This window comes from Chiloscyllium plagiosum, chromosome 13 (genome assembly GCF_004010195.1).
Source record: "Chiloscyllium plagiosum isolate BGI_BamShark_2017 chromosome 13, ASM401019v2, whole genome shotgun sequence".
NCBI lineage: Eukaryota > Metazoa > Chordata > Chondrichthyes > Orectolobiformes > Hemiscylliidae > Chiloscyllium > Chiloscyllium plagiosum.
The window spans coordinates 5470206-5496130 of record NC_057722.1 but is presented as its reverse complement, the minus strand read 5'-3'; the positions used below and the strand labels follow the sequence as shown (position 1 = coordinate 5496130).

The 25925-nt window shown below is 40.4% G+C and overlaps 1 protein-coding gene across 2 annotated transcripts in view; it reads right to left on the bottom strand.

Moving 5' to 3' along the window:
- Positions 1 to 25925, bottom strand: part of hdlbpa (high density lipoprotein binding protein a) — a 70711-nt gene that overhangs the window by 5758 nt on the left and 39028 nt on the right. Inside the window, exons 16-26 of one of the 2 annotated variants that reach the window (XM_043701738.1) lie at positions 21880 to 22011; positions 19339 to 19557; positions 17866 to 18087; positions 15616 to 15834; positions 13410 to 13548; positions 10345 to 10484; positions 9888 to 9992; positions 7716 to 7850; positions 6525 to 6668; positions 4271 to 4450; positions 2354 to 2470 (exon numbers count right to left, since the gene is read on the bottom strand). In XM_043701738.1, coding sequence (XP_043557673.1) covers positions 2354 to 2470; positions 4271 to 4450; positions 6525 to 6668; positions 7716 to 7850; positions 9888 to 9992; positions 10345 to 10484; positions 13410 to 13548; positions 15616 to 15834; positions 17866 to 18087; positions 19339 to 19557; positions 21880 to 22011 — 1752 coding nt within the window. The remainder of the gene's footprint in view (positions 1 to 2353; positions 2471 to 4270; positions 4451 to 6524; positions 6669 to 7715; positions 7851 to 9887; positions 9993 to 10344; positions 10485 to 13409; positions 13549 to 15615; positions 15835 to 17865; positions 18088 to 19338; positions 19558 to 21879; positions 22012 to 25925) is intronic. The other variant, XM_043701739.1, reaches the window with a different exon arrangement.

Below are 25925 nucleotides of genomic sequence, written 5' to 3'. Positions count from 1 at the left end.
GGCCTACTTTCACACTGTAGTGATTCTACGATTGTCACTTAGCATTGACTGACTGACTGAGGTCTAGAGAGTACATCTGGGAGTTTGGTGCAGAAGGCAAAAGGTGACTGAGTGGAGAGTTTGATGAAAGTTGGGGAGGAGAAGCATTTTTCTTTTGGATACACGTGTGGGGCAGGATGATGAACAGCCAGAAGTCATGACCCATTTAAGTTAGGACGGAGTTCATCATGGAAATGGGAAATGAGGCACGACCAAGTGGATCAAATGTCAGTGGGGGAGCATTTAGGAGACAGTGATCATTGTACATAAATGCCCAAGATGGTGAAGAATGATGGTAGTCAATCCACAGTCAAGTGAAAACAAAAAAAACAAAACACCAACTGGCAGAAAGCTGACTTCAATTGCGCAGGAATGGAGCTGGACAGGTTAGACAAATGAAAGTTTGGCTGCAGGAATTGTAATTGAACAAAGGGTCACCTTCAAAGAGGATACAGCAAAGGCACATTCCCTCAAAGGGAAATGTAGGGAAAACACATCTCCAGGTCCCTGGCTGTCAAAACAGAGAGTAAAATTAAGATAAAGAAGTGTTGCTTCTGAGGGATCAGGTAGCAAGTACAATGGAGAATGAAAAGGTTCAAAGGGGAAATGACAAAAAATATAAGAGAAGCAAAGAGGAATATTGCTACTTTGGATAAGAACAGGAATCCTCAAGTCTTCCACAGTCACATAAATAGCAAGAGTAAGAGGAGAATTGGGGGTGATTAGGGACCATAAAGCAGATTTACACATTTTCGCCCAAGGCATGGCTGAAGTATTAAAACAAATTCTCCATATTTGTCTTTACCATGGAACCATGAGAAAACTGTCATTAGAAGGAGCTCAAAACTGACAAGGAACAAGTGTTTGATAGACTACTGGTACTCAAGATTGACAAGACACCAGAACTGGATGAGACATATCCAATGAAGGGTGCTGGCCATGACCCCACAGTCTTTTCTAGACTCTAGGTGACAAGAAAATAAAAAAAAACAGGAAAATTGCAAACATCACCCCTGTTCAAACAAGGATGCAAGGAAAAGCCCAGCAAATACAGTCCCGTCAGTTTAACTTTCATGATGCAGAAGCTTCAAGAAACAAATTACTCAGGATAGTCACCTGGAAAAAATGAGCAAGAACCTGCATAGATTGAGGGGGTGAAAATAAAGTTTAAGTCACTGGCTAGTTTTTCTTTGACCTTTTTTGTCAGCTGTTCAATGATAAAATCTTTATTGATGTGGTGTACAAGGACTGCCAGAAGGCATGCAATACAGTGCCACATAATAGACTTCAAAAGAAGAGAGTTATATTCATGGAATAGAAAGGATAATAGAAACATTAGTACAAAATTAGTTAATGAATTCAAAACAGAGCAATGCTTAATAATTATTTTCCAAGCTGGATGAAGGTTTGCAGTGGAGTGCCTGGGGGTGGTATTTGAACCCTCACCTTCTGAGAAAGATTAAGGATCTGAATCTTAGTGCACAGAGGATGATTTCAAAGTTTGTAAATGATACTAAAAACTTGAAAGCATTGTAAACTGTAAAGAGGATAGCGTAGACCAAAAAAAGCGAGTTGGAAAGAGAGCAGGTTGATTAGATTAATTAGATTCCTTACAGTGCGGAAACAGGTCTTTCAGCACAACAAGTCCACACCGTTCCTCCGAAGAGTAACCCACCCAGACCCATCCCCCTACTCCCTAATGCACCTATCACTATGGGTAATTTAACATGGCCAATTCACCTGACCTGCACATCTTTGGATTGTGGGAGGAAACCGGAGCACCCGCAGGAAACACGCAGACACGGGGAGAATGTGCAGACTCCATGCAGCCAGCCGTGAAAAACGTATAGCACACTGCCTGCAGAACTGGGGTCAAACTCAATAGGATCATGCAGTTCCAATCTGCACATCTAACAATAAAAGTTTGCATTTATATAATGCCTTTAATGCAGTAAAATATTTTAAACGATATTGCACAGGAGTTTTAGCAGTCAAAATTTGACACCAAGTCATACAAGGAGATAAAAATTACCAAAAGCATTATCAAAGAAGCAGATTTCAAAGAACATCTTGAGAGAAGACAGAGAAGGAAGGGTTTAGGAAGAAATGCTGAAGCTCAGGAATTTGACAGTTGAAGGTACTTCCATCAACAGAGCACTATCAGGGAAACACAAGAGGTCAGCACTGGAGGTGCTGAGAATTCCCTTAAATGAAACCTGGTGTCAGTATCATAAAGTCACTAGAAGGTCTGCTGCTAAACTGGGGTGCACTGTTACGTACTGGTTGGAGCAGCAACACTTAAACTGATACTTACGTATTCCTCTTCCAAGTTCAGGAGATGATCAATAGCCTCATCCACATTGTCAGGCAGACCAGTCACAGTGACACAGTCAAGATCTTCTGCCCCAGATGGAGGGAAACGAATGTCAACCTGCACACAACAGAAAAGGTGAATTACCTGTATTTAAGTAGTGTCTGTGAAGACATCAGATAAATACAGTGAGGTGTATCACAACTTAAGTTTAAAAAACCAAAGAAACAAACAAACATTAAAGATAAAACAAATTGCTGGAAATATTCAGGTGGTCTTTTCTCGCTCCTTAGATTCCAACAGCATTAATGTTTCAAGTCAACTGCCCTTTGACAGAGCTGGACACATCAGGGCTGTAACACAATTTAGACAAAGTAAGTAGTCAAGAAATGGTAGAGGAGGAACGAATCAAAAAGGGACGGTCTGGGACAGGATAGAGAAAAAAAAAAGGAGATTGAGTGACGATAGGGATAGTGGTGCATGATGAAAGGGCTGATAATAGGACAAGTAATAAAAGGATGGTCTAGAGAAGGTATACATTTATAAAGCAGAATCTTCACCTATTTAAGTTAAGGGCAGAGGTAATGATCTGAAATTAAACGAATGTTACAGCCTTCTGTATTGACTTCAGGTGTCCCTTATGTTCATGTTAAGCTTCATTAGAGTAGGATAGGAGGCAGAGTAAGGTGAAGAATTACTGAACCCCAGCATGGCTAATACTTGTGGACTGAAAGATATTAGAGCAGAGGGTGTGGTGCTGGCAAAGCACAGGTCAGGTAGCATCAGAGGAGCAGTATTGATGTTTTGGGCATAATCCCTTCATCAGAACAATCTCATTTTCATTCAATCTCCTGCTCCTCGGATGCTGCCTGACCTGCTGTGCTTTTCTAGCACCACACTCTTCTGATCTCCAGCATTTGCAGTCCTCACTTTCTTTTCCCTGATAGAAATGTTCTGCAAAGGGGTCACCCTCTAATCTGTATTTGGTCTCACCAATGTAAAGCTGACTCCACTGTGAGCAGCAGATACAATATTCTAAACTAAAAGAAACGGCTGGCTGATTCACATGGAAGGTGTGTTGGGTGCTTGGAAAAAGAAATTAGGAAATAGGCACAGGAATAGTTTTTCATGAGTTTGTGGCGAAAAGGTTTGGGTTGGGGTTCACGTGACTGAGGCAACAGACAGTGGTGTGGATGGTACAATCCCTTCAGAACATGGAAAGTGGACAGGAAGGGAAGCCAAGTGACAGTGGCACCACACCAGAGGGGGTTAATTGTGAAATCTGTTGAATGTGGAAGCTGATATGTTAGAAAGTGAAAGATAGGCTTTTACAAGGAGGGATAGGGATCAAAATGGAGTTCAGGCTCTTCAGTGAAATTGCTTCAGCAGTATAGGTCAAGGCCATCACATCTCTCCCATTCTTCCTCATACTGCCAAAACTCTTCATTCCTGAATGACACCCTACACCCGAGTCCAGATTTCAGATTAATATCTGTTCTTACAGGTTATATCATTCCATGGCACAGGAGGGTCTGCTTCTCTGGCAATCCTTGCTTAAAAAGGAAGAGCCACAGTTTGCTTTTAGGATTAACCTCACTGAAAACTTGGAACAGTTAAGCAATGACAAGATGAGTAATGGTCAATTTATTTGGCCTGACCAGGATTGGAAAATTAGGATTGAATTTACTTGGGAGCTCTGGTTAACATATTGAGCATTTAAGGATGATTAACCGCAGCAATGCATCATGAGCACTGCTCTGAGAGACATCGCATGTGTTTTCTGTTCATTTTCATGACAGTTGGTGAACTCTTCCAGACTTGGAAGCATAAAAATGCCCACATTATCTTTTCTGATTTTATTCATAGTTTACAGTTGATTTTGGTCTCCTGTTGAGTCATCATAGAATAGAAGCAGCTCACCTTGAAGTCCTCCATAATCTTTCGGATGGCTTTTCCACGAGCACCAATAATACGGGCATGGACTTTGTGGTTAAGAGTAATGTCTTCAGATATCATTTCCTCCAGCTCAGACACTATTTTCATGATGGCTTCCTTGGCAGTTTCTGTATTTTTCTCATACCCAGTGATAGTTATTTGATCCTAAAAACAGAAGCAACAAGTGGTCAGAAGTGATAGATCAAACATCCTCATGCACTGTAACAAATATCTGTTCCACTGACTGACATTATCACTTTCCTCTTCATCCAGCAACACTGACATGACTGACAAGCTGCCCTCACTCCAGACAGTGGGCCACAGTGCCCACCCATTTGACAACATTGAGGAACGTTGTCAACTCCTTGATATTGGGGAAGCAAGGTACAGACCGAGTAGCCACTTTATCGAATACCTACATTCCCTCTGCAAAAATGACCGAGTTTCCAGTTGCCTGCCACTTAAACACGTCAGTGTTCCCACGCCAACATCTGTCTCGAGCTTGCTGCAGTGCTCCAGCAAAGCTCAGTGCAAGCTGGCAGAGCAACACCTCATTTGCCACTTGGGATCTCTGCAACCATCTGGACTCAATATCGAGTCCTACGACTTTAGGGCTCAAGCACCTTCTCCCATATTCTTATCCCAGTCCCCATACCAGGCCTTGTCATCACATGGGCTGCTACCACACAACCCATTATCAGCTACAAATAGTCCCCATTACTAGCTATTCATTCTCCCAAACTGACCTTTACCCACTCATCTGTCCACTGTTCTTCTCTCTCTGCCTTTCATTTACTCCTCCCTCCTCCACCAACCTCACCTTGCACATAATCCCCCAACCTTCTCCTAGCTACCATCGGTTCTGAAGGGTCACTGGACCCGAAACGTGATATTCTGATTTCTCTCCACAGATACTGCAAGACCTGTTGAGTTTAAATGTCACTCTATTTTTGGGATAAGAATCTCTGAAGTAGGGGTTAAAGCTATAGTGCATCTTAAAAGTATGTTCACACTCCAATGAGATGTGCTTACATGCTGCTGGCAATTCCAATGGATTAACGTGTTTATTTAGAGGAAATTTAACAAAAGAAAATTATGCGACAAGGAGGATAGTCATAATTTAGATCATAAAACAGCAATTTCTGTTTTTGTTTCTGAATTCCAGCATCTGCAGTTTTTCTTCCTCCCACCACATGCCCCCCCCCCACCCTGACAATGTTGTTAAGAGTTAGTGCCATGCCCCTAACATTATGTGAACATTACAATGAATTAACAGTACAGATATTGGCCATTTGGCCCAACTGGGATGTTTCTCCTGGCTGGGGCACACAGAACTAGGGTGTCACAATCTCAGGAATAAAAAAGGGGCCAGCCATTTAAGTTTGAGATAGGAGAAAATTCTTCTGAAAAAGGGCTTGGAATCTTTGGAACCATCTACCCCAAAAAGATAGAGAATATTCAGATGAGGAGCATTCTCGGAGATTGATACTTCTTGATACACCAAGTCCGATCTTCCCTAATGGATGGGAATTGGGTCCCAGAATTTTGGGGTCATGGGTTCAGAGGAATCACATGTAGCTCTTTGTCTCTCAGGCCTTCTGTGCCTGCACCCTGCTCTTCATTTGAGCCACACCCCACTACACATTCCTCAGTGAAGGGTCACACAGTGGGAAAACGTTTGAGGGAAAGAAGAGACAGATTGCTTGAAAACGAGTTGCTGCCATGATTGCACTGAATGACAGAAGAATCTGCCTCCATTTGCTCTTCCATGTGTTAACCAATCTTTTCCAGTACATGTGTTAGGAACAATTCTCCTCTCAACTTACCATTTCCCTCTATTCTCTTCCTACACACTTGTCAAGCTTACTTTCAAGTGTATAAATACTCAACCCGTCAGGTCACCATCTTTTCATAGCTGTTCTTACTCAGGAGATGGTAAAATTCCATTTTGCAGGTTTAGCTGTTTATCACCCTGCACTATCGGGGATGGTGCCTTGCAAGCATCACTTACTGTTCAAGGCTGGATCGCTTCCATACTAAAAACAGACAAATCTGTATTTGACTGCCCAGGGATATTTGTGATTTTGCTTTTGAAAAGCAATATGAAATACAGAGGCCAGAGATGGCATCCTTGTGATCTAAGTACCATCTGCCATTACTTAATTATCTGCCTGAGAGAGCAAGAGGCATAGCACCACATTCAAATTGTGTCAGGGTCTGAAAGAAAAAGGGTCCATACCTGATTTTCATCATTCTTGTCAGGAAATTGCACATTGACATCATGATCCATGCGAATCTGAGTAATAACTGCACCTTTTCTGCCAATGATTTTTGGGTGATAACGTGGATCCACAGCGATTGTCAACTTGAAGCTTCTCAGAGCCTGTGGAGGTGGGAGGTGTGAATAAGTCAGTATTTGACAACTGTTTGCAGTGTTCACAAGCTTAAAAAAAGTTCTGCCAAGCCTGAGAATTACTGGAAATGCATTCCAATAAAGTGAACCCAAAATCAGTTTTGAGCTAGCTCTTTACTAGTCTGAGTTGATGACTAACCAATGCAAAAAGGTGTGTCAAACCTTGATTCAGTCCAGTGTTTATACTTCCAAATACACCTAACTCAACAAATCATGAATAACACCACAATTAAACTCTAAATATTCAACTTCACTCCACATACAGCAATGACAATAGAAATGGAGCAAGAGAGAATGCTAGATAAAAACAAAAGGTCATGACCCTGTATGTGACCAAGTGCTTTCTGATATCACTCCTGAATCAGATAGAAGGAGGAAGACTACCAACTGTTTAAAGGATTATATCTTTACCCACCACCGAATGCAGACGTCTCTACCTATGTTATGAGGCTGGAAGACTTGATTCATGCTTGTAAAGAACTGTGGTTTGTGATGGTGGTGGTGGTGGTGGTGGGGCGGGGAGAGAAAGAGGAAAGAATGTGATTCTCAGGAATCCACAAAACATTGTAACAGGTTAACAGTGTAGATGCAGGAAAGATGGTCATCTAGATCAAGGGGTCAGATTCTGAGAATGAGAGAGAAAGGAGAGAAATTTATGACAGATGAGGAGGAATTTCATCCCAGACAGTGGCGAGCCTGCAGAATTCTTTGCCACAGAAACCAATGCCAAAACATGGAAGACTTTCAGGAAAAATGTAGAAATAGCTCTTCGGACTAAACGGATCAGTGGAATTGGGGAGGAAGTGGAAACAAAGTACCAAATTGAATGATCAGCCATGATCATATTGAATGGTGGAGCAGGTTCAAAAAAAAACTGAATGACCTACTCTTGCTCCTTTATTTTAATGTTTCTCGATTACACGGAGCAAATTGGCCAAACTCGAACAATAGAGGTGGCGTCTATGCTACACAAGTTCACATATCATGAATCATTCTGTATTAAGTGAGCATGCTTACCCGGTCCTCCTGTTCCATCTGAAGTTCTTTGACCCGCTCATTCAGTCCTTGCCGAGCTCTGTCCAAGTGAGAAGCCAGCCCAGTGATTTTAATTATGTCAGACTGCTCCTCAGGAGGGGGCACAGCAATGTTCACCTACATATGTTTTTAAAAAAAAAACGAACAACAGTTGGCAACACTGAACATAGAGGGCTACTCCGATAAGTTGGAGATTCCATACCATTTCTCACTTAATTCAATCTGTGATAAGGGGAAACAAAGTTAACGCGGCAGGTTTTTAAACAAAGCATGCAGACACTTGCACCTACAGGAACTTAATACAGTCCGAAACAACTTAAGGTAGTATTCTTAAACAATGAGTGTATTCAAATTACAGGATATGAAGAGCTTTCAATAAGAAGTGCCCCGCTTTTAGTTATTTCATACTTTAATGGCTCTATTACATGAATATTCAACATGCAAAAATAGGGTGAGCAAAGGCCAAAATCAGACTCAAGCCCAACCTGCACTATTGCTCAGATAATCATATATACTATTCACACATCATAATTAAAGAAAACTGAGAAAAGCAAAAAAAGGCTCAGGAAAATAACTTATGAAGCAGCAAAACTCCAGGATACCACCTTAGGCCATGAGCATCACTCACTGCTCATCAAAAGCAGTTCTCTACAAATGGGGAAACACATTGGTCTCTACAGTCCTTTATGAAAGGACAAATTGGGACTCTCCAATCATCTCATGTTTCAGTATCCTATGCTGAATATATGGATTCTGCCAATCAACTCCTTGGCCTACAACTATCATGGACACTGGCAAGTGCTATAATAAAATTCAAAAGAAACATGCAAAAAATTTAAAATAAAAAAAGGGTGTGGTGATCATAAAGTCAGCCAGCTATACACAATAGAAAAAAGTTGTAATTGGACCAGATTAACAGGCCCAATCAGGGAACCCTGACTTACAAAGAAAAAGAGCAGCTCCCCCCCCCCCCCCATTCTATTTTGATTTAATCCCTGCCCTCCCCCTCACTGTTTGATCACACAGCATTGCCCTTTGATTTGAAGGGCACTGCCTGCCACTTGGACATTTCATTTCTTCCTGGTTGTGGAAATTGAATGAAGATTTGTGTCTTTGTCTAATATCCCCACCTTGCGTCTTTCACTGTGTCTCACACCTGCACACACAACATGGATGCTGGGGGAAAAATAAGCACTACAGCAGTTAGACGGTAGTGTGGGGATAATTAAAAAAAAGAGCATCAGTTTCTGGCACGCTCATAGTCAACTCTGAATGAGACAGAATTATAGATATTAGATTAAACTCCATTCACAACTTGGACAGGGGTGTCACATATGGACCATTTGGGCTGATATTGTTGCACCTCCAAGTCTCAGCAAGTGGGACACGATGGTAAGTTCGCTACGTCCCCTGTTGGCCAAGATTTTGGCTGTTTGACCAAAATGTTAATTTAATTACTACAACATCTAAATGTAAACGTACATTCAATATTTGATACACTGGCAATCGTGGGCAGTAAAGAGGTATTACAAATGGTCTCTGTGGCCACAAGTTGGTGAATGGAGGAAAAATAAGATTCCAGTTCCACATTAATATTCAGGTGATCCTCAAAATGTCCGTCCAGAAATGAGATTTCAAGAATGACTAGAGATTAATGCTCTGTTCACTGGAGCAATGGGTCAGGGATGTGTGTGGAGGACAGGGAGGTGGTGAGCATTAGAAAAACTGGCCAATTTTAAAGACATTTCCTGTCATTGGAGAATTAGTACCCGAGACAACAAAAATTCAAAATCAGAAGACTGAAATGGAGAGCTTAGCAGATTTTAAAATACAATGAAAATGCCCTGCCGTACATGCAGAATCCAACATTATGAACAGGAGACATAAATAATTGGAATTGGAAATGAAAATGAAATTTGAAAAGAAAAAGAGGTATGACCATGGAGTAAATCAAAGAATTCAGGTAGCTAGTTCTTTAGATCAGGCATGAACGAGAGGGGTCAAATAGTTTCTTTATCTATAAAACTGGACTATCCAGGTTCAACAATAATGATCCTAGAATAAAGTCAACAATAACGAATCTTTAAGTTACGGAGGGGGGATGCAACATCCTGTCCCAGTTTCGTCTACTAGTTAAGCATTAGCAAGTTTTACCTCATACTCCTCCATCATTTTACGAATGCCACTACCCTTCTGGCCAATGATGTAACGATGCAAGTCAAAGGGCACTTCCACTTCGATAGTTACGGGAACCAATGCCTGCAAGAGAATGCCACATGAAAAACAGCCTCTGTCTCAGTACTGAGCTACAATTTACTGTTGGTGACAAAGAAAAAAAGAATCCTGACATTCCCGTACCTGTAAACTGTTGAATAAATAGTGCTAATAAATTAGAAGTCACAACTTGTGGATTGGTTCTTGTACCTGACTTAACCTCAAGCTGATAAAATATATAAAACCAGAAATAATTCTCTTTTGGAGTTGATCATAGTGTTGTTTTATAATTACAACCCTCACCGAGGCTGCAATTAAAATCTCCTATTTATTTGATAATGTTTCTATTACACATACTTTCCCATATTGAAACAGAGGTCACAGTTTAAAAACATACTAGCAAAGCATCTCTGGCTGCTTCACAGCGTTCCTTTCGTCCAGAAATAATAATGATGTCATTCTTCCGGGGCACAGCAAGATCAACGTCCTTAACTTCTCCATCAGTCTCTCCATTCTCATGGACTTGCTGCTCGACTGCTGAGAGAAACAGGACAAAGTGTTTTATTCCAGTGTGTGACAGTGACTCTAAATTTTGCAATCAAACAAACAGTCTTCTTATTCATTCACAGGATGGGTGAATCACTGGCTGAGCCCCAGTAACCCTGTAGAAGTATTTGATGTAGGGTAAACACACAGATGTTAGGAAGGGAGTGCCAGGATTTTGACCCATAGAAACCGAAGAAAAGCAAGCAAAAATTTCCAAGTAAGGATGGCTTATGATTAGAGAGGGGAACTTGCAGGTTGTGGTGTTCCCATGCACCTGCTGCCCTTGTTGGGATGGTGGCCACTGGTTTGTGGAGTGGTGCAAGTACACAAAATAAATTAGCAGAATTAGGCCATTTAGCTCACCAAGTCTGTATGACCATTCAATCATGGTTGATGTGTTTCTCAAAGCCATTCTCCCACCTTCACGCTGTAACCCATGACTAAACAAGAACCCTATTTGTCCTTATCTTAAATACAATGCATTTCAGATGTTGCACACTGCTGCTACTGTCTATGGTGAAGGATTCGTTGTGTTGTCAATCAAGCAGACTCTGCCATGGATGGTGTCAAGAATGTCAGCCCAAACCTGGATATTGTCCTGGTCTTGCTGCATTCAGATATAGACTGTTTCATTATCTGCAAAGTTGGAAACAGTAACAAAAAAAAAGTTGTGCTATCAGTGAATCTGCAATGAGAAGAGACCCAAGTCTAAGCTTTTCCTCACAAGACCTTCCCTCCAGACAGGCAACATCCTGGTAAATCTCTTCTGCACTATTTCCAATGCTTCCACATCCTTCTTGTAATGGGGCGGCCAGGACTGTACACAAGTGAGCATGCACTAGTATTTTGTATAGTTTCAGCAGGACATTGCAGCCCTGGAACTCAATCCCTCTGCCAATAAAACTGTATGCCTTCTTAACAGCACTATCAACCTGGGTGGCAACTTCCAGGGATCTATGTACATGAACAACCGGGTCCCTCTGCACATCCACACCACCAAGAATCTTTCCCAGTACTCTGCCTTCCTGTTATTCTTCCCAAAGTGAAACACCTCACATTTAGCTGCATTGAACTCCATTTGTCACCTCAGTCCAATTCTGCAGTTTATCCAAGCCCCCCTGCAACATTCTTCCACACTGTCCACCACTCCACCAACTTTGGGATCATCTGCAAACTTACTAACCCATCCATCTATGCCTGCATCCAAGTCATTCATAAAAATGAAAAACAGCAGTGGTCCCAAAACAGATCCTTGTGGCACACCACTAGTAACCAGACTCCAGGCAGAATATTTTCCATCAACCACCACTCAGTGCCTTCTTACAGAAAGGCAGTTTCTAATCCAAACGGCTAAATCACCCTCAATCAATGCCTCGGCATTTTCTCCAACAGCTTCCCATATGGAACCTTATCAAAGGCTTTCCTGAAGTCCACGTATACCATGTCAACTGCCCTACCCTCAGCCACATACTTGGTCACCTTTTCAAAAAACTCAATGAGGTTTGAGAGACATGACCTGCCCTTGACAAAACCATGTTGACTTTCTGCAATCAAATTGTTGTTTACTAAATTACTATAAATCCTCTCCCCTATAATCCTTTCCAAAACTTTTCCTACAACAGATGCAAGGCTTGCTGGACTATGATTATCTGGATCTCTACCACCCTTCTTGAACAGGGCACGAGATTTGCAATCCTCCAGTCGTCTGGTATTAAACCTGTAGACAATGATGACTCAAAGATAAAGGCCAATGGCTCCAACATCTTCTCCCTAGCTTCCCAGAAAATCCTTGGATAAATCCCAACCGGCCCAGGGGACCTGGCTACTTTTACTCCTCCTAGAATCTATAACCCTCTTTCTTACTAACCTCAATCCTTTCTAGTCTAATATTCTGTATCTCATTCTTCTCTCTACAATATTCTCCTTTTCCTGAGTGAAAAAAAGATCAGAAATATCCATTTAGCACCTCAGAGATGGAGGAGACACTTAAAGTGGAGTCAAGTTGCTAATTAGGACTTTATCGGAAGAGAAATTCTGATAGCCTATCATTGAGAGTGGGAAGAACACACTAATTTCGAATAAAGGAGAGCTGGGTATGATACTCCAGGAAGAATGGTTGCCAGATCTAAGCTCCCATGCTCTGCTATGAACAGAAAGTGGCTCATCGGAGATTATTTCTTGTTTAAACAAAGAACCTTAAGGTTATCTGGCTTAAGTGCACAATATTTGTATTATTTCTTTTACATAGTTTATCTCCTCTTCAAAATTAAATGCTAACTTCCACTGGAATAATGCAGGATGCCTCTTGTAGTTGAGGAGCAAGTTTGTATGAAATTTCCAAATCTCAGTCAGGTGCTCAGAGAAGTGGAAAATGACTGGAGTTAAAGAAATAATAATTTTATGCCATGCCAAAGTTATGGAGTAGGCAAAGTACTGTCAGAATGGTTATACCACAGGATCATACAATGAGCAAATGTCAATTTTTAATTTATTATGGGCACTTGTTTGACATGACAATGCTTGAATTCTCAAATTTTTAAACTTTCAATGCCACTTTGTAGAGAGAGTATAGATGTACAATGAAAAGGTGTATTACAAGCAAAGAGGGCAATCCAAGTGAGAGAAAAAAAAAAAATAGGATTTCTTAAAATTTGATTTGTCACATGTAGCTAGGTTCAGTGAAAAGTTGTTTTGCATGCAGTACAAGTAGATCATATCATGCAAAGTGCATAAGGGTAACAGAACAGATGTTGATAGGGAGAGCTGAAATAAGGTGGAAGGAAGCTCACGTGCAGCATCAGTATGGGCTAAATGGTGTGTATCTGTACTGTAAAACAATATGTAACTGTCTAGTTCTAAACAAGTTTAGAAAAAGTGTGAAATGTCATCAAGCACGAAGAAAAAATAAAACAATACCTTGATTCTCCTCACGCTCAGGGAATTTGATCTGTACATTATGGTCCTTGGTGATCTGTTGCACATTCAAGCCTTTGGCACCCATCACCATCCTGTGGAATTTCTGTAGAATTATACACTCTATGGTCACCTGAGCTTCCTGTATCAAAGCAGAAGTGCTGATTAGTCCAAGTACAACATCTTGCAGCATGTTCAGCTGATTTAGAAGGAAAACAATAATGGTGCTTACAGCAAAGAGAAAAAGGTAATGGAGACTGGGTTGCAGGAACAAAGTCTGGGTCAAAGAAAGAGAAATCTTTGAAAACAAGGAAAGGGTCAAAGTTAACCTTTAGAATTTATTATTGCTTGTCTCACGCCCAGTTCTAGTTATTTTAGATGACAGGTGAAAATGAACACTCATTCCAAGTTAAAAAGGAATAAAACAGAATGTTGGAAGGTAAAGACTAGCAGAGACAAAGATTTAACAAAAAAGTGTTAGGAGAACCAGAGGATGCATACACAAAAAAGGGGAGACACCTTGGAACAATTCAAAACAAAAGATGCAGCTGACACAAAAGGAGAGGAACTTAGTTCACATTGAGCAATGGATTCTCGAAGATTGAGGATGTGACTAAGTTGCAGTTGAAGTTTGGGTAGAGTCAATGCAGCACTCAGCAAAGGCACTAATATTCAGAGGTACTGAAGGTTGCTAAAGGCTGCAGCCTCAACCTTATTAGCACTTTCAAGAAAGATTGCTTATGTTATGTGCACTGCTGAGATAAAGTTGGGAGATCTACAATTCAATTAATGAATCCGCATAACAGCAAAGGAAATTCAGTGGGTTAATTTTCACTTCTGAAATTAAAATAAAATGCCACTACATGATTTATATTCAATGCTGCATTGTATCAGGCACTGCTGATGGGACAAATCACAACACATCGTACTGGATGCAATAAACTTTAAAACTTCTATCTATAGCTTGCAGTTAGATGCTTACATGTGTAGTATCATAACATTGATATATTCAACCAGCTCCAGCAAGGTACTGAATTTCAATTCTTATACATGAGCAAGCATGCAATGACAAAAGCTTTTTGACTGGTATGTGACTGGCTCTCAAATAACTGAACAGCATGGGGCTGGTATAAGTAGTGATTGGATCTCCACCAGCTCTGGAGCAGTTATTGTTCTCTGCATCAAAACCCACTTTAAGCCTGAAGAAAACCAATTAAAATCTTTCCTTCAGTAGTTAGCTGAGTTTAAGCTGAAATTCTTAATTGATAAAGTCAGCTCTCCAAGGTAAATCAGCCACTTCAGGTCTCTTGCAAAACAGTGAAGCATCCGGAGAAGGAGGACTGGACAGCCATGTTCTGACCAGCGTAAGGATCTCAGCAATCCACTAACTGAAATCACTAAACTGCCTTCCCAGTTTTCTTCCACTCAGCCCGTTTATACCTGTCTGTCTGTACAGAACGTGAGTTTATAAAGGGATTAGGTCTCAATTGGTCATGTTACATGCTGGTAGTTTATAACTGTTTACTTGTAGCTGGAATCTAGTCACTTGTAATAAGTAGTAATTCTTGTTAAGTACAGAGACATAGTCAATGCTTTCCAATTCTAGAAAATCAGACAAATTGGGGAATCTGACGTACTTATTTTAAAATCTTAACTTTTGTGATGGGTCTGTAAATTGCAAGGCTTGATTTCCAACATGCCACCCCAGCGGAACTGTAACATGGTATTGAATCAAATTAGATTAATCTAGTATAAAAAAAACTCACCGGCAAAAATGTACCCAAGGAGAGAGCTGGCAGTGTTGGGCTGAGCTGAAGAATAAGGATCTTCATTTAAAGACTTAAGAACTACCGGCATCTATTGAAATTAATCTTAACTTGGATTAACATGGTCAAGAGAGGGGAAAAGAAGAATGCAGTCCCTCAAAAGGGAAACTGCTTTAATGATGTATAATTAAACCACTTAAATTTGAGATCTTGTGGAGGGCAAACAACATCAGTCACATAAAACAACATTAAACTGCTAGATTCAGGCTTAGATACTTCAGTACTTTGCAATTGCACTTGGTACAAGAATTTCATAGTGAGCATTCTGCCTTTCAATAACATGGAATTTGATTCAATACCAAAATTTGGCATTTAATGTCGTAAATGATACATTTTTGATTATCAATTATGAGAGATCAGAGATATCAATGAACTATTCATACCAGATCTTCAATGATTTCCTGCATGCGTTTCTTGGCAGCCTCCACACAATCCTTGGCACCTTTCAGTGTCACCTTGTCACTCTGTGTTCCAGTACGGGGGAAACTGACCATCACACCGCCATATTCATCAGCGATTTCCCGCAAAACTTGTCCACGGCGAATCACAAAGTATCGGTGGTGTTTGGGATCGACAATCATTGCATCCTCTACTACATTGTCCTGCAACGCAAAGAAATGAAGTAAAGAAAGGGAAACAAAAAAATTCACCTACACTGAACAGCTCTCATTGAGCCCACTCCGCCTTTCAACATCATGTTTGCCACATACCTGATCTCTTTCCATTCCTCTTGATACTGCGAGCTTCCAACGATCTATTTCTCTTGCAAACCTATTCAGTGACATTGTCTCCAGAGTCTTTAATATTCTGCTGGTTCACCACATTGTAATGGAATTTATTCTCATCTCAGACTAAAACGGCCAACTGTATATCCTGACTGTGACCTTTGGTGCAACATCCTGCGAAATGTCTGACCAGCCATGTCAGAATTTGAGACAATTCAACAAGATCCCTTTTGTTCTTCTAAATTCCAAAGAGTACAGACAGTCAACTTAATCTCCACTCATAGCACAAATATGCTATCCCAACAATCAATCAGGCTAACCTTCATTACATTCCTTCAACAGAAATATACCTTTTTACACAAGGGAACCAAAACTGCTTACAATACTCTGGGTGTGATCTCAGTTGTACAGGTGCAGTAAGACTTTCTTGCTCCAGTATCAACTTCACTGCAAATGAAAGTCAACATACATTTGCTTTAATAGCTTGCTGTACCTGCATGCTTTTTACAATGAATGGTGAACAAAAAAGGTAGAGAGGTGCATTTGTAGATGAATATTTCCATAATCTATCACCATTTCAATAATACTCCGCCCCATTATTTTGCCTACTTAGCAGAAAACTTCACATTTATCCATGTTACTGCATTTGCCTTGTAATGATCAACTCAAGTTGTCTGAATCATCACAAAACATCAAAGTCTTACTTGTCACTGCAACCAGCTTTGTCTCATCAACAAACTTGGAAATACTTTACTTAATATGCTCATTCACATCTTTGGTGTACTCAATAGAAATATTGATAAGTGAGAAGTAATCTGTTCTCACAATCCACACTTGATTGCAATCTGTATGTCACTCAGGACAATAAGCTGCCTGTTAAAGAGTAAAGATAAATCAAGGCATTATATTAAGAATCATTCATTGATTGTTTAAAACATTTAGAATTAGAAATCTATCAAAAACAGCCAATATCTGTAAGGAAGCCTGCTTATATTTGCATTTTCACAAATAGAGTCACAGGTCCTCCTTTTATCCTCTCTACCAGTCAGTATTTGGGCTTAGTTGATGGTCTGCATTTATGGTTGTTACTGCAATACTTGACACCCATTATCTCTTCAGGTGTTTGCCTGTCCCACAGTTTCCTTTTTAGAGAAATCTTCTTGTTTCAGGTCTGTCCTTACACATAACCCACTACTCAGATGTTTCCTGATACACCCTGTACTGGCAGCTGACAAATAAGGACAGGCTTTTATAATGTTTCAGCGAACAAATTTATCACCTTTTGCATTGATCCATGCAGACTACATTTCTGGCCAGCCAACGCAGGTCTCCGTCAGAACATAACTGGCCACTATCTCTGAATTCTGGTACAAAAAAAAAATCACCATCTAACTTCTTGTGGAAAGAATATGGAAATTTCAGGGTAGTTTAGGCATTAGTCACTCCAAGATTAATGTACAGGAACGAAAGTCAGTCAGCCAGCCAGCCAGCCCGCCCACCCCATATGCCTGCTCCACAAATCAATAAGATCTAGGTTAATCTTCCAGCTCAACTTTATTATCCCACCCAATTCCTCAATCCCCTTACATTTCAACCATCAATCTCACCTTTGAACATGCTCCATAGTGAAGCATCTTTATAATAGAAAATTCCAAAACTTTACAACTCAGTGAAGAAAAACTCCCTATTTCAGGTGCTTCCCCAAGCTGATCAAGCTAGCACCGGTGGTGAACATATGAACAGAGAATAGGAACTTGGCTGAAGTATTCAGAGATGTGTGATGGATAGGGGAAAATGGGGTCTCCCAAAAGTTTGAACCATATACCAGCACAGGTTAGTGCCTAGGAGAACACAAATGGAAAATAATTGCAGGAACAAAGAATCCAGTCTAAGTCAAAGCAATCTTACCAGGTTGTTAATAAGGACCTCCAGTTCTTTCTGAGCTTCTTTGACAGCTTCCTCTGTACCGACAATGGTGATCAGCTCTTGATCCTTGTCATCTGCTGTAGGGAAAATTATCCGTGCTCCTGTATTGTCCCGCACCTTGCGGATGTTGGCACCACCACGTCCAATGAGGAACTTGTGATATTCTGGTTTGGCGCGCAGTTCACTGGTATAGTTCTTGATTTGCTGGGAAAAGGATGTACACAGTATTTAGCAAACAGATTGCTATCTGCTCAAAACAAAAAAACAGGAGAAAAAAGAGCAAATCTAAAATCTGCCAAACCTAGGAATGAAGAGCAATACATATCCAAAGATAGATATGATTCACTGGGTAAAGTTTCACCACATAGCAGTTGACTTTAATTCTGGAAAATTGCATCCTTCACAGTCTTAATAAAATGTGACATAATCCTATTCCCCATACACCTTTCGTACAGAAAGTCATACAGCATAAACATGGGCAAAGAACCTGTTTCTATGTTGACCAACAAAACACCAAACTACATTAATCTCATTTACTTGTACTTGGTCCATAGTTTATTAGATCATGCGTTTAGGTGTAGAGTATGTCAAGAGTTAAATATTAACTATGACACTGAGGTTGAATCATACAGCACAAAGACCCTTCAGTCCCTGCCAACCATAATTCTAGACTAAAACTAGTCCCACCTACCTGTGCACTGCCCATACCCAGCCAAACATTATCAATCATGTACTTATCCAAGTGTCTTGTAAACCGTAGCTGTACCCATATCCACCACTTCCTCTGGCAGTTCATTCCACAAATGGAAGTCCCAAACTATCCAGCCTCTCCTTTCAACTCAAACCTTCCATTCCCAGCAAGATCCTAATAAAGCTCTTCCGATCCCTCGCAAAGCTTATCATCCTTCCTGTAATAACATTATGAAATTCTTCAGATGCAGAGGGGAGAAGAGAACCCCTTGTTTAACATTTCAGCTGAGAGACAACAATTCCCATTGCATTGCAAGACCTTCATACTGTACTCTCGTGTCAGTCTGGATCATGAGCTCAAAAATCTGTGGCATATATTTTGAACCTACAACTCCCTGATTGAGAGAACAGTGCAGTATCCAGAGAGTCATGCCTGACAGCTCACTGCTGCAGGAAGGAGCATAATATTTCCAGAGTATTTCACCAGCATTTATTCAAAATAAATCTTCTCCCCAACTACACCAAAGACGGACAACTCAAGCACATTCTAAAAAGGAGGATATCGAACACAGCACAAGAGTACTCAAAAATCTCAACATATAAAAAAGGCACAAAAACAAAAAAGGTGAAAATCTGAAAAAGAAATACATTAAGTTCTGGTAAAAGAGTGTTCTGACATGTAATGTGAACTCTCTTTCCTTACGGATCAGCTTTCTATGATCCTGCATGACCTCAGCATTTCCTGTTTTTCCAGCAACATGGTACCTTTTCCTCAGCCAAATGAAGGAGCTGCTTCTTGGCCTTGTCAACCTCTTCAGTAGATCCCCTTATGGTGACTGTGTCGCTGCCTGATCCTTCAGTAGGGAAGTGGATGTGCACTCCACCACACTCTTCCATGATGGAACGGACGAAACGGCCCTTTGCACCAATCAGAGAATTGTGGAGTTTAGCAGGAATGCACACTTCAACCTCTGTGATGTTCGCCTGGAGTGAAAAAAGACATTAAATATTTCTCTTTGGAAAGATCATTTTGCTTGTGAAAAGATTAAGGGAACATCAACATCGAAACGTGGATTCCAAGTATCTAAAAGAGCTTAGTTGTCATCAACGCATGTTTTAATTAAACTAGATTCCACAAGTGTAAACTGATTTCCTGTCTCAGTCATGCATGGAATGTTTGAGAATCCTTTGTTCCCCTAATTTAACACGATTTCCCTGGCTGGGAATTTATACCATGGGCTCAATTCCAGACTATGGGTGCTGCCATTTAGGACTGGTCTTTGAAAGGAGTCTTTGAATATTGTTAAAGTAGGGATAATTACTTTTTAAAAAAAAAAGCCAGAAAGGAGGTGAAAGATGGAGACGGACAGTATTGTCGAATAAATCACATCAACCACTGGCTGTTATGGAGCAGGCTTGAAGTGTCAAGTGGCTTAGTCCTGCTCCTGAAGTGTGCACACGTTTCTATGACTGAAGTAGAACTTCTCCAAGCATTTGTGAATCTATGGAATGCTCTACCACGAGAATGATGGACACTTTAGGTACAGCAAGTTCAAGACAGATCAAGATTTTTGGGGAAAAAAAACATCGAGAGAGATGGGCATAGATGCATGTACACATTCGTGCACATGGAATTGAAGTAGGTGACCAACCAGGACCTTGTTGAATGGCAGAACAGGCAAAAAAAGGAGGACTACTCTTAGAATCAGAGTAGTTATAGCATGGGACTCATACAGTTGAATGTCTGAAAGCTTTCGACAAGAGTCATTTAATTTGCCCCAGTTCCCTGCCCTTTGCCTGGAGTCCATCAGTTTTTATTGTCTTCGGGTGCCAACCCATTTCCTTTAGGAACATGGCAAAATTTTTAAACAAACAACTGATGCTGCATCCATTACCATTTGGTGTTCCAAATATCTGCCACTGCGTGCAGAAGTGCTTCCTAGCATCCCTCCTGAACAGTCTGACCCTAATTCTCAAGCTAGAATCCCCAACCAGTGGGAACAGTTTATATTAATCTACCCTGTCTTTTCTCATTAACACCAAGACCACCTTTTAACCTTCTAAATTTTAGAGAAAACAGGCCAAATTCATATAATCTTTCCTCATACTTGGACTTGCATTATCAATCTTGTAAATAAAAAGGTTGGATTTGGAACAATTATCAGGCACTTCATTTCAGTTCATAACTACTTGCTGTAAAGAGGTTTTTTTTCCCCTTACGTTAGTGGAAACAACTATTTTCCATTTATTTCTGAACACCAAGACTTTGAATGATCAATTCAAGAAACTCATCACTATCTTCCTTGCAGTTCACAATGCTTCCAAGTTGTGCCATTTGCACATGATGAAACTGGTCTCTGCACACTTCAAGTCTCAGCCTTTAATGTACAACTGTGGCCCTGGTATTAATAGCAGTGGATAAATTCCTTCAGACGGACAAAGAAACATTAATCATTTCTGTTTCCTATCACTCAACCGACTTTGCATCTATGCTGCCACTGTCCCCTTCATTCCATGGGCTTCAACTTAGCTTGCAAACTAAAGTTGCTAGCAAATGAAAATGCTCATATCAAAGCTACCAGGAGTAGCTCTCTGATACTTCAAGAACTCAATAAAGTCAATTTAGCTCCTGTTTCATACATTGATTCATCAAATCCAATGCAACCTTTGCATGACTTGTGTATCAAATCAAAGTTTTGGGGTGGGAGGAAAACAAAAATCATAAAATTCCTCTGTTACACAATGCCACAGACGAGCAACTCAGTGGAGCATTTTCCAATAAAGGAGGTTTTCAATCTTGCAGTTACTAGGGCTTTGTCAGCCCTGATCATAAGACAAAAAAGGAGCAACTGTGTCCCAAAGTTTAGTCATAATTCAGCTCCTGTCCTCCAAATCTCCGGATGAACTTGGAGATTTTCCTCTGAAATATTGCATGGATGGCAAGTGTGGGAACATTAACCTTCTGCTTCAATCAACTAACTTTAGTAACAAGAGAATGGATTAAATCCGGTTCTTAAAACATTGCGACAAATGGAGTGGTCTTCTGTTCTCAAAAAGTTTCAATGTCCCCCAACACTACAAATTTCATTTCTAGTTTGCTTGCAGGGTTGCATATGGTCTTGGAAGTGTCTTGAAATTTCTCTGCAAGATTTACACATTTTAAACGCTTGGTTGTACAGACTAATGAAGGGAAGAAAGTAGAATGTAAATTAGTTAGAATTTATGTAACAGAACGATTTTGAATCACCCTCTTTAATGAGAAAAGCTGAACTATTACATTGTAAACTAGCAGAAAGCAGCTCATACCAATTCCTTCTGGATGGCCAGGATCCTGCTGCGAGCCACTTCACAGTTGGATTTTTTCCCTGTGATAACGATCATTTCAGAATTGCTGTTTTCTGCTGGCAAATCAATCTTTGTGTTAGTTTCCTCACGGATCTGGAAAGAATTGAAAAACAATCAGCAAATTTCTTAGACATCAGCAGAACTTTTTCTAGCCTGGCCAACTGATCAGTAGAAGCCAGAATGACAGCTGTTGTCATGGAAACAAACATTTCTCCCTAGAAACAGGGTTGGCAAGGATACTCGGGGGGGGGGGGGGAAGGATTGAATTATGACTATCAAGACAGTAAATGCCTAGCCAGTGACTCATTCAGAATCAGATTAAATTATTTTAAAAGGCAGCTAAAATTATTTATAATTAGGTGTTTTAATTGAAACTGTGCTCAGAACTCGAGATAAATTGCAAACAAATAGTTAACAGCCTTTGACAATTTTTTATATAAAGAGTGAGCTAGGGGAGCAGACAAATTTAGTCACAAACCCTTAATCCCAAGAGGAGAAACACTTCCTCAAAAATAGTACAAAAAATTCCCAAAAAGCAGTCAGCATTTTTCAATAACACAGAATTAGATGAATGCAAAACTGTTTATTTTTATGGATCAGTAGATAGATAGAATACATCATTTCCTATTAAGGAAGCCAATTTGATCCCTCTTTACTAGATTACTCAAACTAACCCATCATAGATGAACTTTTTACGCATTATGAATTCAGGTAGTTGGAAGAAAAGTAGGCCCAGTTGCCAAATTTGTTGACAACACAAAGATAGAAAAGTAAATAGTCGCCTCTGCATGTCCTTTTCAGAAAGATAGAGAAGTTAAGTGAGTGGGCAAAGATCTGGCAAATGGAATATGATGTGGAGAATTGCAAAATTGTCAATTTTGGCAGAAAGAATAAAATTAAGTGTACTATCTAAATCGTAAGGGATTACTGGAATGCAGAGGGATCACTATGTTCTTGCACACGAATTGCTAAAACTGTATGTGGGTAAAGTAATTAGGAAAGTTAGTAGAATTCATTTATCAGGAGGGGAATTGAACACAAAAGTGTCAGAGTTTATGTTTTAATTATGCAGGGTACTGTTGAGATTACATCTTGACACTGTACACAATATTAGTCACTTTAAGGAATATGTAAATACACTGGAGGTAGTTCTGACAAGGTTTATTCGACTAATACTTTCAATGGGCTGGTTCTCCTATGGGGGAGGGATAAGCTAGTGCCCACTGCAACATAAGAGTAAGAGACTGACTGAATCAAAATAATAGAAAGGTCCCCAAGACTACAACATTTAAAAGCTGAAACAGGCCATTCAGCCCATCAAGTCTGTTCCACTATGCAAAAGATCATGGCTGATCTGATAATCAGTTCTGTTTTCCTGCCTTTTCACCTATTATCCTCAATTTCCTTCCCAATTAAAAATCGGTCTATCTTAGCTTTGAATAAATGTAATGACCCAGCCTTGACAGAATTCTTTACTGCAGAAGTCTATCGGTTCATTACCCTCAAAAAGGAAATGAAACATCCTCCGTAAGTCTTAAATGTGCACTCACTTACTCATTATACTCACTGGTCTTGGACTCTCCCACAACAGAAAGCATATTCCCTCATAGCCCCCTAAGAATCTTGTGTTTCAATAATGTCACCTCTCACTTTTCCAAACTCCAAGGTAGAAGCCTAACCTACACAACCTCACCTCATACTCAGCATCAGTCCAGTGACCCTCCTCTGAACTGCCTCCAATGCTAGTATAAATCATTCCTCAGATAAGGAAGGCAAAACTGTTCACAGTTAAGGATGGCTTAACGAACATCTTGTAGAGATTCAAGACTTCCCTATGTTTACACTCCAATTCCTTGGAAACAAAAAGTCAATATTCCATTTACATTTCCTAGTACCTACTGAACCTAGATATGAACTGAACTGAACCTTTTGGCGATTTCGGCACACTGATCCCCAGTTGGCTCTTTCCTACAGTATTTATTATTCAAATAACATTCAGCGCCTCTATTCTTTCCATCAAAGCACACCACCTCATTTTCCACTACACAGTAGAATCTCGATTACCCAAATTTTGGATTATATGATCTCAGTACCGATAAAAAACACTGATGGCATCTTTTGTTTACAAAGAAAGTGAATTCAGCTTACTGAGAACAGCCCTGGACATCAATGGGAGCCCATGCACCGTCTCCAAATGACTGACCTCCTGCCCTCTGTCTCTTCCCACACTTTCCCTGGAGTTCTACACAGGGGTGTACCCTTAAACCCCACTTCCCCAGATAATCTCTCCAACATTGAGAAGTTCCAACTCTGCCCTGTACAGGACAAAAAAGTTGTGTGTGGCTGCATGCTGTTAGTGTCCAGTCCAGCTGCCGCCTCCATTCTGTTACTTCATTTTGTTCTGCAGTCCCACTGAGGAGACGAGGTAAGAGGCATCTGGTTGCTTCACTCCATCCGCCGGCTGGAAATGTGGAGAGATGAAAGCACACAGCACGATGGGGGTGGGTGCTGCTGCTGCCTAGTCTTCAGAACAGGGAGTGGACAGAGCAAGTGCTCACTCTGTCAACCCCAGTGACGTGAAGCAGTGGCTAGGAGAGGTTTCAGCAATGTTGCAGGTCCCTTACACACAAGTATATATCAGTTCAGAAACAAACCCGGAGACAGAGAGAGGGGGAACAAGGCAGGCAGAGAGGGGTAAAAGGAAACCTCAAAACTCAAAGAGTCCAAGAGGCAAGGTATTGAATCAGTTATCAGAGTAACTGATTATCCCAACGAAATACTGCCCACCCATCTCATTCAGATAATGAAAGATTACTCTGTATTCCATTTGCCAATATTGTGCCGACTCACAACCTGACAAAATCCTTCTACAAATGGTCATGTTCATCAATTGCCTTCTCACCCACTGAGTCATCCACAAACTTTTTCTTGAATTTGCTTCAGTTACCAAAGCTGTTCGGACATGTTGTAAATAATCATGGTACAGCACTGATGCCTGTGGTATTCCCAGAGTTAAGTGGTCACTTAAAAATGCCTTCATTTATTCCAATCATCTTCCATCAGTCAGCGAATCCTCGACACAGGACAACTTTGATTATCTAAACAAGACGGGCAGGAAGTATTTTGTTCAGATAACTGATTGCTTAGATAATGGATAACTTTTTACGGGACCTGGAGATCTTGGTCTGATAACCTGGGTTGTGCTGTTCCTATACACCACCCTCACCATGGGCTCTTAGCCTTACATGTGACACTTCATCAAACAACACTTGACAGTCCAGATATATTACACTACCAGTTCACCTTTATCATGCTTGTCACCTCAAATTCACGAGACATTATTTTTCCTTCATGAAGGACAGCTGACTCTTGTTTTTGAATATTCTGCTATTACATACTTGAACATTTTCCCCAAGTAACAGACATTAAGCTAACTGGCCATAATAAGGGTATTACATTGGAAAGTCTTAGATTATAAAACTGCAACATAAATAATTCTTGGAATATTTCTAGTAGTGTAACTGCTATCTCTGTAGCTATTTTCTTTAATAAGCTAAGATGAACCCACCAGGTCCAGGGCACTTGCTGGTCTTCAGCCCTGAGCTTTCTTTTTCCACTGTTAATAGCTGTGTTTATTGCTACTCCTCCTTTTGACCCTCAATTATTTAGTACTTGGGAAACAATATTAGGCATCCTCTACCAAAAATTAATTTATCCAACTCCTCTTACATTTCCTGGTTCCACATTATTTCTTGAACCTCGTCCTCTAAGGGGTCTTTGTTAACCTTGGCCTCAGTTTTAATATAGTCAAAGAAGCTCTTGCTATCTGTTTTGATATTACCTGCTCATTTACCCTCCATTTACTTTCTCTCCCTGTTAATTGATCATAATTTATTAGACAAAGACTTAAAACCTATCTTCTGGTTTAATCACCAATCTTTACCATTGTAGACTAGAGGTCAAAGCCACCTTCATGAAGCCACACAATGAATGAATGGGTTCTGTTT